At 42.9% G+C, this 13,432-nt stretch overlaps 1 protein-coding gene across 1 annotated transcript in view; it reads left to right on the plus strand.

Moving 5' to 3' along the window:
• LOC139915419 (MAM domain-containing glycosylphosphatidylinositol anchor protein 2) overlaps positions 1-13,432 on the plus strand; it is a 143,447-nt gene that overhangs the window by 81,101 nt on the left and 48,914 nt on the right. Inside the window, exons 7-8 of the mRNA XM_071904051.2 lie at positions 10,737-10,828; positions 10,986-11,223. Of these exons, the coding sequence (XP_071760152.1) occupies positions 10,737-10,828; positions 10,986-11,223 (330 nt within the window). The remainder of the gene's footprint in view (positions 1-10,736; positions 10,829-10,985; positions 11,224-13,432) is intronic.

A 13,432-nucleotide genomic window follows, 5' to 3' on the forward strand; every position in this document is an offset into this window, starting at 1 on the left:
TCTGGTCGAAAGCTGAATATATTTCCATTCATGAATGCCAAATCTAATGGATGGACGGCCAGAGCTGGCACAGACAGGCCACACTTTTGGGCTGCCGCCCTCAGGACTGTGTGTGTGTGTGTGTTGTGTGTGTGTGTGTGTGTGTGTGTGTGTGTGTGTGTGTGTGTGTGTGTGTGTGTGTGTGTGTGTCTATACATGTGCGTATGTGCAAGTGCATGCACCTGTGTTTGTTTGTGCATGCGAGTGTGAATCCTTCCGGCCACTGATAGCTAAACATAGCATTAAAGCCTGCGGTCAGCCTCAAGGTGGATAGCAGAGTTTAGGACTTGTCCTCTTATTCCCCCAAACAAACATGTGCGAGTGGCCATGCTATTCTAAAAGTGTTGGTGCATGGGGAATGTGTTGGTGCTAATGTGTAGATGCAGTGTGATAATAGGAAAGAGAGGGGTGTTTGGATGGTGGTATGTATGTTGTCGCCCCTGTGTTTTGTGTGTGTGTGTGTGTGTGTGTGTGTGTGTGTGTGTGTGTGCAGGGATGTGTGTGGCCATATGTGTGTGTGTGTGTGTGTGTGTGTGCACCTTGTTTTTTGAACCATGCTAACGCCTGTTGTCCTTTTTTGTGTTTAACCTTGAGTGGAGCAGATGAGGCAGAGGAGAGTGGCAGTTAGAGAGACATCCATCTGGCTCTGAGAGCCGAGTTCAGCTTCACATACTGATAGACTCTGTGTGAGTGAATGGAGAGCACAGTATGATGCCTGCTGAGAGACGGACAGACAAATCAGACTGAAAAATGAGATCGACTGATGGATAGGCAGGAGGAAGGCGACAGAGAGGGGCCGGGGTGAGAAACTTCTTTCTTCTCTACCACAGACAAAGACGGAGAGAGCGCAACAGGGAGTGCAGGAGAAAGAGCGAGAAAGAACCCCGCATTTAAGCATGGTTTTTTTGTTTGCGGCGTTGGCGAATGTCTGTGTGCATACGTGTGTGTTTGCCCCCGTGTCTTTACGTACATCCGCGCGTGTCATCGTCAGCATGTCAGGGCTGTGTGTACTTTTGCCCCGCTAAGAAGCTCCCCTGAGGTGTTATTGTAATCCTGCCGTGTGACACACGCTCTCTGTAGAAGAAGGCCTCGACTGGGGCTTTTCTCTTTGTGTGATTATCTGCGCTTTTCATGTACAGGCCACCCATTATTCCCCCAGGCTATTAAAGCCATGGAGAATCATACAAGCTCGCTGCAGGCACAAGCACTCAGGGTTGCTGTAAGAAGACACACAGGAATACTGTAATATGTACAGTAATGATCCAAGAGAACACCCTGAATATACACTATATTGTCAATGAACTGCATGTGACCTCAAATAATAATAAAGAAACATATGCAGTATTGTCTGTTAATGCTTTTAGAAGAAAGCGTAATGCATACATCATCAAAAGCAGAGTCGTCATTTCATTCCTTAATATTACCATGAAGGTATTTGCTCCTGTAAGGCGGCTTTTAAGTCGCAGTATAAAAAGCAGTGTTCCTGTTGGATGCTGGATCCTGCTTTTCCTCCCTGGCATGTTGCCACAGCCGGGGTTCAATGACAGGGAGCACTGACGGTGATAAAAGGAAACCGGCTTCCAAAATCCATCAATAATTCACGCAGAATGTGTTTTTGTGTATGTTAACTCCTGTTTTGCGCCCCAGTGCTTGTGATACCGGCGATGCTGTTAAAAATAGCGCTGGGTTTCCTGCACTGGTGCATGAGATGTGTGGTTTGAGTTGATCGTTGCCTGCTTCACTTGGTGCCTGGCAAAGGAGCTGCCGCATAGTCATGGTCCGTCGCTGTGACTGAACACTGCTCTGTAAAGCCTGCCGCTAGCCCTCGCTATTTAACACATACACATATACATACATACATACACACAAACATATATTCAATTCAATTTAACTTCATTTCAGACACATAGGTCCATATCAGCAAAGAAAGAGAAAAATAAAAAGTACAATACGAGGACAAAACAGCACAGAAATATGTACGAGATCATGGCAGTTCACAAGTCCACAGTGATTAAAACACATACAGACATTTGTTCCAATGTTTCCAAAAACAAGAGGAATACCTTGTGTCACTTTGTGTAGGCTCAGTTAAAGCCATTATGATTACATTTTTTGAATCAATTAGCCGACACATACATTTATACATGAAATTCCTCAACACAGCATGACAGATGGGAACATTGCTAGTCACAGACATATGACTTGCACTTGTCCATCTTGGGAGCTTAAGCAAGATTCTGAATGCATCATTAAATGCCACTTGAAGCTTTCCCATTTTTGCTTTACTATAACTGTACAGTAGTACAGTAGGCTTTAAAAAGAGCTGTTTTAACATCATCTGTACACATATGAAATTTGCATGCCAGCATATTGGCTTGTGCATACAGTTTGCAACACTGGCGCTGCACGTCATCGTCATCCCATAAATCATTCCTGATGATATGACCCAGATATCTTACTTTGTTCACCACATTTAGCGCTTGGTCTGCCATAAAGAATGTAGGAAAATTTTGCTTCTAATCCTCCTTGGTTTTAGCAATCATGACGACACTCTTTTTAGGGTTAAATTTAATGTCATACTGCACACCATAACTTGAGCAGACTCTAAGCAGTTGTTGTAAGCCAGCACTATAAGGAGACAGGACGACTAAGTCATCAGCGTACACCAGATGGTTAATAAGACTATTCCCCACTATACATCCAGTCTTACACTCTTTCAGCTTTTTAGAAAGATCATCCATATAAAGGTTGAAGGTGACAGTATTCCACCTTGTCGGACCCCATTGGTCACTAGGAAGGGTGCAGATATACTCTTACCCCATCTAGCTTGCATGGTTTGATGCGAATACCAAAAATGCAAGATCCTTATCAAATATGGGGGGACCCCTCGCTGTTGTAGTTTAACAAACAATTTACCATGATTAATTCGGTCAAATGCTTTGGACGCATCAAGGAAACATAAATATTGTAGTGTTATGTCTTCTATACTTACTAACAACTTCCTTCAGTGCATATATACACAAATCTGTGCCGTGTTTATTTTTAAAACCAAATTGATTGTCAGGTAGTCAGGTAGTATGCCATGCATTAACAATCCAGAAAAACACATGGCAAGTAACACTGAGATCCTATGGCTAGCATATTTCAGATGTTCTGCTGTTATTTGATCTGCTTTGAAGGCCACATGCTTTGTTCACTGCCAATTTCTCAATGGCATAGCACACTTCATCAGGTCTAATCACCACACAATCATTGTTAGAGACATCACCAACATTAAATTCATAACTCTTAACACAGTTAAAAAATATCCCTATAATGTTTTCTCTACAGTTCATCAATATTTTTAGACCCAGTAACCCCGTCAATACTAAATGGCAAGGGCATCTTACTGTTATTGATAATCTTGACTTCTTTCCAGAATTCATAGACATTATTCTGCTGAAGCTTTTTGGCCATGGAGTTTGCCCTCATGGCCTGCTCATTTCTTTTAATAAAGCGTACAGCATATTTATATCTAGCATTTGCATGTTTCTTGTGTTCACACTCTGGGCCATGCCTAGCTTTTCCTGATAAAACCCAGATTTTAAAAGCTTCTTTGGCCTCTAAATGGAGTTCAGACACAGAGTGTAAACATTTAAGATTAAAAAAAACATTCTTATTATCCACAAATTTAATTGCTACGCACCAGTCCACCTCTAGCCTAATCACACTGATCAGTGGATCATATTTCTTATGCCAGAGAATGGCCACCCCCCCAGGTATTCTGCCACGCACTATTCCCGTGCTTAGATCTGTTGTGGACTCCCCTGCCCCATGAAAATCATTATTAACAGAATTAAGTTTATCTAGGTCTTGTTTAGCTGATAAAGTCTCTTGTATACACAAAATAGCAGCGTTCTCCAGGAGCTTGTCAATAACAATGCGTCACGCTTTGCCCCCAGCGCTCTGTCCTAGGCGCAAGCCACGCGAGTTATATGACACAACTCTAATAGTCATGAATCACGATCATATCTACATTGCAGCAGATACCCCAGCCTCAGGCACACGCACATTCCTTGCGGCAATAAGTGCTTTTACATCCACTGGCCCTGCGGTAGCCCTGGGTTTGCGCGCCTCATAGAAACGCCGTACAAAAGTCCCTTCTGGCCAAAGCTGTGGGTCATATATTTCGCCCACCTCATTGCATTCAGCAGTTATTTTGAAAGAGCTGAACCGACTTTGAGCAGAGTCTATCTTTTGACAAGTTACATCGCGACGGAGCTTGTCTTTCAAATAAATAGCCAGTGTCTCCGAATGTAAGTCAGGCGAGAATTTTGTAGCGAAAACACTCACCAGCTTAGTCTTTATAACTTGTATGTTTCCCCCAGCGCTGGTCCCAACAATGCCGCCTGTCTTCTTCTCTCTGGGATGCTTCAGACGGGGTTTGGACTGTATAGTAGCATTTCCAGTGCCATGTTTCATACGGCGGCCCTCCTTTACTACATGGCTCCACATAGGTGACGGTGGCATTAATCCAGCCGCGTCGGTATTCCGGTCCGCGTTCGAGGCTCCCTCCGCTGCGCTGGTATCCAGGACCGAGGCTCCAAGCACCTGCGTTACACTCTCCACACCCCGGCTCGGGGCCTCCTCGCTGATTTTGGGGAATCCTGGGCGCACCCCCTCTGCTTGAACCAGGTTGCTCAATCACGCACAAGCGTTGGTTTATATCAGCTGTTACCGTACGGAGATCCTCGCAGATATTTGACTGCACAAACATAGCCTGCTTCATGGTAGAAATGTCGGTGCTTAGACGTTCGATTTTCCCAAGCAGGCAAGAAACATCAAGGCTGTTGAAAGTCACAGGCGGAAGTTCGTCTAAGTAATGAGACACAAGGCGAGGGATGTTTTCACCAGCCTCGTTAAGCAATTTCAAACAACTCTTGACGTTATTTATGTCTTTCTGCGGTCCTTTATGTGCTATAAAGCGTTGAGTGGAGCTTGGGCAGAGTTCGAAAAGAACTTTCTTGGAACTCTCAATCCACTCCGATCCGAAGTGGTTCACAGCCAGTAGAACAATGTCGTCCTGGCTCAGAGTTTTCATTTTGACGGCGAGGAAGTTTAAAAGTTCATCTTCCACAATAAGTTTGCCATCAACAGACATGTAGATCTCTGGTTTTATTTGAGATACATATACCGTAGTGCTCTTATAAGATATTAATGATGTCGTGGAAATTATGTAACAGTTGTCGGAGACACGCGTGGCACAGTTTACCTCCCGAGTAAATGGGAAAGTTCTGTTTCCGAGCGGAAACCTCATTAAAGATTCATGTGACTTTTGCCACGACTGGGTTGTCAGAAATGGGGAAGGGGGGAGTGACATCACACTGTCACCCTATAAAGCCTCCCATCCCTGCAAATACACTTCTCACCACACACACACACACACACACACACACACACACACACACACACACACACACACACACACACAAACCACAGTCCCTTTTAAAATACCTCCAATTTTCAATTCTCTGCCATGCATAAGAGAATAGCTTCCATTTTAACCACTGCTGCTGTCCAGCAAAATTTACTACAACCGCGGGAAGTAATGCCCACTTATCTCTCTTGTACACAAATGTAGTCGATTTACGGGAATGCCTGCTCACTTTTCAATATTTATAGTCAGATAAAATGGCAGGAAAGGAGGTTTCAATGTAGAGGAGGCATTGAGAGAACAAATATGCATCAGTGCACATATGCAGCAGCGGCTATTCTGACGCACGGTGCAGCTCTGTGCAGAAATGAAGGCAGGCTGAGTCACCGCCGTCTGGGCAACAGGAGATAGGGACAGTAGCCATTGAGATACAATCAGATATTTCTACGTTCAGCACAACCAAGAATTAAGGTTTTTGGTTGTGTAATCTGAATCTAGATGTGTGTGCGAGACTAATTTCTACTGCTCAGACCAATGGGGGGCAGTTGTTTTTTTTGGAGGGCAGGGCAAACTGAGGCTGAGGCTGGTCTTGCTGTGTTAAGACTCAATAATTGCCCCAGTGTGACTCGTTGCGATTTGGATTTTAGTTCTTTTTTTCTTTCTACAAAAATGATGCATGTTTTACAGTGCGCCTGAGATATATTTGTCTAATTTTCTGCAAGTGACTTGTCAATAGCCTAGATCTGATGTGTCACAGAGGGAAACGCAGAGTGACAGGGAGCGGTGGTTGTGCATATTCAGGCATTACAGTGTTTCTATGCAAATGAGGCTGATGTTAGCTTTCATGCTTGGTGGTGACATGGGCTTGGTCTGCATGATATTAAAACGAGTCTCCTTGGTCTGCTGGTATTATCATAGATTTTCAAAGCTGGAGGGCGAGCATACAGGTCAGTGTGGACCGTAATCAGTTCTTCTCTTAAGTCAGCTATCAGACCAAAACATGCAAATCATAAATGTTCAAGTGGATGGGGAATACGATATATATGATAATTGATTAGTTTATATAACATGGACCTTGACAGAAGCAGCCACGCACTTCCAAACTACAAACAGAAGTACAAATGTTCCTAAGGCTCACAATTTTTGTCAACTTTCTTCATTGTGACTTCTTCGGCTTGACTAATTTGTGTGAATGGAAGAATGAGCTGAAAACGTTTTTTCTACTTCCTCATGCACACCTTATGGTTTTGACAACTTTTCCAGCCTTGCTGTGTGCAGTTTTATTTTTCAATCCCATCCTGATTTAGACACTGAGAAACAGGTTTAATCAGCCATCAGTACAGACCAATCAACACCAGCAACACACAAATAAAGCCAAGCAGTGCCACTGATAAGCTTGCAGCCGTGAAAGCTGCAGCAACACACCTGTTTAACGTCCCATCCAAATCTGAGAGTGTAGCTCTAAACCTGAGCAGAGGAAGGAAACGTAACTTGTACTTTGTCATGGAGCTAGCTAATGCCATATTGATTTGCCTTTATAAAAATACGGATGTGCATGTGTCTATGAATAAATGATTATTCTGTCTATTAGAACCCCATTTAACAGGAGTTAAACAGTTACAGTAAATCATGTACTTCACAATTTTTGTAGCTCACAGTAAATTTGCACATTGGACTACAGCTGTGTGAAATTTTGAAATGGAGACGAAAACTAAAAGCATAGTTTATTTAAAATGTATAAAATGTTTACCTTCAGCTCCTGCTCAGCTTTTTTTGTAAGTTACAGGTAGCAAACATGCTCATGTTTACCAACCTGGCCAGTCTGTGATCACTTTACACCAAGGGATACCACAGGGATAAGAGAGGCAAAAGATCTAACGCTGGCGAGTCCAGCTTCTCTGGGCGGAGCGCTCGCTCGCTGCTGTCGAGGAGACAGTTTGTGTTTTGCTCTTAACATTTGATTCACTACTTCCTGTGGGCAGAAAAGTGTACACACTCAACACCAGAATTTCATTTCATTTTATATTGCAGCCCCACTTTGTGATTTAGGCTGATAAGACAGATGTATTTTTACATAAAAATCTTGCCCGCTGCGGCTTTAATATTTACTTCTGAGGCAAATTTATAATTCAGGCATATCTGGAGCAGTGACCTCCGCCCACGAGTAGATTCATCTTCTTCTTGCCATATTTGCTGTGCGCACAGCATGGTAACTGATAAGCAACATGGTTAAAAAGTCAGTTGGGATTTATCTGTAGTGGTGTTGAGTGGGTAGCTGATAAAGGGGTAACCCAGATCACTTTTTTTTTCACAGTAAAGGCGCAAAGGAGAGGGGAGATGTGTTAACAGCGTTAGGCAAAAGAGGAAAAATAATTTAATGAGGAATTGATAGCAATGACATACCAAATGTATGAGATGCTTATAAGTACAATTTAGGCTAATAAAATGTAGCCAAAATAACTTAGGCTTAAAGTAATACAATAAATATTTTATAGAATAGGCCCTTTTCACATCGCCATGGTAACAGCTTCCACATTGAGAAACAGGTGCATTCGAACTGTTTCCAGCTCTGACCTTCACTAAATCACTCCACAACCTGCCCAAAATTAACATTTGTGAAATACGAAGACTATTTTTGTTGACTCCTGGATCTAAACTAGAGAAAGGCTACAAGTTCTTCACCTAAAGTTACCTCTTTGCAAAAATAAAGTTTCCACAGGAAGCTGTAATGCACCGGTTTCTCAATATGGAAGCTGTTACCATGACGGTGTGAAAAGGGCTTATTATGAAGTCCATTCACTGTAGAACCAGAATGGCCCAGCCATTAGCCACTGGGCACACCTAATCTTGCTCCTTGTCTTAGTTTGTCCATTATTATATTTTATATCTTGCACAGTGATCTATGCCGTACTTGGGAATCTACTTTATACTAAATAATACCTGGTGGCTGCTGGAAGCTGCTGACTGAACTCTTTTTGCATTGACCACTTGATCATCCTTACATACAGTAGCTGCATTGAACCAGCACTCTGTTATGGAGGATTTATACTCAAGGTTTTCATCTAAAGAAAAACTGCTCACCACTTCTTCTTGAGCTCTTGCACAAAATCACTTCAAAATCTTTTCTAACTTCTTCACACAATTACATGCATCACATAGACCATTCACATTTTTATGGCTGGAAGGATCATGAGTGCTCTGTTGAGCTATTTTTCTACTCTTGAACTATGCCCATTTTTTCCCCAGAGAATTGACAAATGTTTGATTGCCCAGTTCACACATCCTGTATGGCTATTCACAAAATTCATCCCAGAAAGAAAAAGAGTCTGAAGAGAATGACCTGTGTTCATTTTCTTCTGACAAACAACTTCACAGACAAGTATGAATCCAGTCTTAGAGTATAGTAGAGGTGGTTCAGAGATTCTTAAGTGCAGAGTTGTGTTACATTTGTTTAAGCAGAGCGGAGAATAGAGTTTAGCCAGGAAAGCTGTTAATCCAAATGTTTATCCACTGTCACCTGTGACAGCACAATGAATCACAGACATGTACAGAAATGTGTGCGTGTGTGCGTGCACATACACACACACACACACACACACACACACACATTCACATACACATACACATACACAATGGGGAATGACTGGCTGAGATAAAGCTTCCTTTAGAGGCAGCTACCAACTCTGCTGAGGATGTCACTGACACACAAAAGCCTTTTCAGACTGTCAAGATATAACTACAGCTATGTCTCATATACTCAGGATATTTTCACTGTATGACATCTGTGATTGAAGGAAATCTATTTTTCCTTGTAAATGTGCTTATTTAATGGTTTCCACTGCGGACTACATACTGTGTCATTAACCTCATATTGTGTATGTTGCCTCTCAGGAAAATTGAATCTTGGCATGCAGGCTTACATTGTGTTGCAGAACTGAGATCTATACGGAAACAATCATAAGCTGCTGTTAATATCTTGTATTATATCCATAAAGGTCACTTAGATATGCCGCATGCCATATCACAGGTCATTGCTGCAGTTTCTATGCCAACGCTGACAGGTACTGCCTCAGAGAAGAGAATATATGGGACACATGAATGAATGCAAATGCACACTGGTTTTCATGAGAATTTGCAGTGAAACAGTGTTGACATGATTCTAACATTTATCTGACACGCGTCAGAAATAGGATTCTCTGCCTGCCGACACAGATTTCAAACCCGAAGTGGAGGATCATGCTGAGGAGGCGTGTGTCACTCGCCTCTCCCCTCTATGTGCAGCGTGGCAAGGCATCACAATGTTTTGCACATTCAATTTCCTGTGTTTAAATCTGACACACAGGTTTTGTTTTCATTTTCCCTTTACCAAACTGAATATGATAATGTCACTCGGGAATTGCTAGATGAAAAGATTTCTGTGGCGCCGTCAGGTTTTTTTGCTGAGGAGATGAATTGAACAGTAGGCGCAGGGTTTGGAACCAATACAGCATGCATTATAATGAAATCATCCTCTTTTTTCATTCAGAGAAGCTATGCTTTGAAAATGGAGTTTGCAAACCAAATTGGATTAGCAATGGTGGATATTTTGTTAGGTATCTCTCCAATTTCACAGTGTGTGTGTTTGTGTGTGGGTTTTCGTGTGAGTGTGTGTGTGCGCATGCCCGAATGCTGTAGCGTTCTGAAACCTTCAATCAGTAGCTATCAATTTTGATGTTGGTTCTGAAATCAACTTCTAGAAACAAACACTCACGGTTCCGCTTTTATTTGGAGAATAACAAGCTACACTTGTCATTTCAAGGTCTACTGTTACACTTGTTCCAGTGCAACTTTTATCATCTGACCCCCCAGGACTTATTAAATAACAGGTCTGGCTGCACAAAAATTACATTTTGTTCATATTGCTATCAGATCTTCAAAATCAATGTGATTGGAATTCCCAGTAGTCGGGACGCAATCCTGCCATGATATGCATATGAGCAATGTAAAGAGATGCAGAGGGTGAGCGGGGAACAGTATTGCAGACACAGATTTACAGTATAAATGATGTCATAGGAGATGGATAACCATTCCCAGGCCATTTCCAGGCCAAGTGTGGACATACACCAGAGTGATCTCATAAAATCCTATCTTTAGAATCAAATCTCACAAAATCACATCAAAATGACAAGTGTAACCGTAGCCAAAACCTCTCTGGATTTGTAATCGTGTTCCCTCAGCATGTCACGGACTTCCTGGGCAAGTATATGAATCCAATTCTAATAAATGGATTGTCTCTGTCCCGCAGCGTTGAAAAAGGGCCGTTTCTGGATCACTCCTGACCCCTACCACAACGACGACAACATCCAGATCGGACGCGAAGTCAAAATATCCTGTCAGGTACGGCCAAGGCATAGGACTGATAGAACAAACACACACACGTACACATGCATATTTAGCTTCTAACAAGCAGGAAGCAAAAGTAAATCACACATCAAGCATTCGAGTCAATATTACACCAATAATAAGATAAACGACGGCATCCTGTGTGTCCTAGGTGGAGGCGACGCCGCCGGAGGAGCTGACGTTTAGTTGGCTGAAGAACGGCCGCGCCCTGCGGAGCTCGGAGCGCATGGTGATCACCCAGACGGACCCCGACATCTCCCCCGGGACCACCAACCTCGACATCATAGACCTCAAGTTCACCGACTTCGGCACCTACACCTGTGTGGCGGCGCTGAAGGGAGGCGGCATTCCTGAGATCAGCATCGACGTCAACATCTCTTCCACAACTGGTGAGTCTCACACCCCTTTGTGTCAATGATGCATCTACACACCTCCCCCAACACGTACAGTACAGCGCAAACACACACACACACACACACAGACATACGTACACAGGCATCTTGTAGCCGCTGTAGTCATACACATATCTGCATGATTTAAATTATAACAGTTTAAAATGCCTATATAGTAGATAGCTATGTGATTTAAAAAGAAACCTTTGGCAGCGTTTCTTAAACTCTAAATGTTTCTGGGGCCTATCCCCCACAGGACAAGAGTGTGTCCTCATTAGACTGTGGCACACAACCTGACTAAATTTCCAATACTCAGGTCCCAGGCTGAAAAAGTTTAAGAACCCCTGCCTTCTAGTTTGGAGTTATTACACATACTATTTTATCGCAGTACCAGTGACATTTTATTGCAACAACTGTTCAATTGGATTCCTGTGAACCAAACCTGACTCCAGAGACTAAACATCCATTCTGTCCTTCCATCTAATTGGCTGCTACCACCACTGTTCCGACTAACGTTTGTATACAGCATGTTAATAACAGAACATACCAATCCACCTTGTCTACCGAGCTGCAGCATCGTAGTTTCAATCATGGCATGTTGAGCGGTAGCTAATTATAGGTTCTCACCAAAACAGAACAGTGTTATAGCAGCCAGTTCATTGTGAGTTTTAGACTCTCTGCTACTCTGTTGTACATAAATTGTTCAAATAAGACAAGACGTAGGTGTTGAGATGATGAAATAGGTTAAGGTTCGGTATTAAGTCTTACAGAGAAGACTGAATTATTGGCTTGGAGGAGAAAAGCAGCTCTCAAGCATAATTCACATGCGCTACTCCTCGGATACTGGACAGCTTTTCCCAAAAACTAAAACGAAAAGAAAACCGCTGCTCACTGGTTAATGATGGAGCATTCATTCTTAATTATCTTATTCAATAGAGCATATATGAACCTTTTGAAGATTTGTTTATTTATATAAAATAAATAAAAAATTGTTGCCAAAGTACATTTAGCGCACTTACAATCCATTTAGTACTTACTGACAGCGGGCTCCACTGTAATGATGAAGATTATTGGGGAGAAATGGACAGGGATGAGACAAGACGATAACACATGTAATGGGCTAGGAATGGGGGTCTTTATCTGTACTCAACAGTGTGAGGTCAATCAATGAGCAGCTTCTGTGCGGTAATGCTCTGGTGTCACCGCGCATTACTTCATCGCCCGTCTGCCCCGCCAAGGGAAGCAACCCGATCGATCCCCGCGCCTCAAAGATGCCACGATTGGGAGTTTCCGCTCGGAACTCCATCGCCAGTCACTCATCCCAGATTTTCCATGCGCGGGATTCCCGTGGGTTGGCGTCGCTGCTGGCGTAGGGAACGTCTGGGTTTGAGTTGACTGTAGTGTGTTTGGTACTGATAAGTGGTTCTTGGTTTGTATGTGCTTGTGGCTGCTGTCTTGCATTTTGCGATTGCATATGGGTTTGTAGTTGAGCTTTTTTCCCCTCTTACATTCGCAGTTGGAGCACACACACATTCACAAACACAAATACATTCACACACACACACACCCTTACTCTCTCTCCCTCTGTTTTTCTATCACACACACCTTGCTGCCACTCACAGCAGCAACATGAAAGCTGTGCGTCGACCTTGGGTGCATAATTATTGTTAGATAATCCTTTGATAATCCCCGTGCTATAAAACAGTGGGATCAATCGCACCTGCCAAGATTGTTTCCTCATTATCTTTTAAGTAGTGCAGTCTTTTCTTTTGGAGTGCCTGGGTGATGCCAATGCATTAACACAGCTCCTTTAATGTGTAAAAAAATACTGCTGTCTGACTGAGGAAATAACACAGAGGAAATAACTGACTCTATTGTGATCATATGACATGAAAGGTTTCCTTAAGGCTTAGATGTGATTGCTTCTTAAGCTTTCATTGTTACTGTAAGATGTCGGGGTATGAAATATTATGAAAGTGTTGCATTGTCATGTGCGGTTTCTGTCGTAGGAAATGATATACTGAATTTTCCTGCTGCCGGTTACTGTTCCCGCTGCTGTACCTGGATTTGGCTGGGCTGTTTTCCTAGAGAATGCCTGTTATGTGTGTTGTTTCTTTCAGCCAGATTGACGCCGTGATTCAGAGGAGAGTGCCGGCACTGAGTGGCACAGTGTATCTGCTGTGTACTAAACTGCCTTGTGCCTTTG

This window comes from Centroberyx gerrardi, chromosome 18 (assembly GCF_048128805.1).
Source record: "Centroberyx gerrardi isolate f3 chromosome 18, fCenGer3.hap1.cur.20231027, whole genome shotgun sequence".
NCBI classification, from domain to species: Eukaryota; Metazoa; Chordata; class Actinopteri; order Beryciformes; family Berycidae; genus Centroberyx; species Centroberyx gerrardi.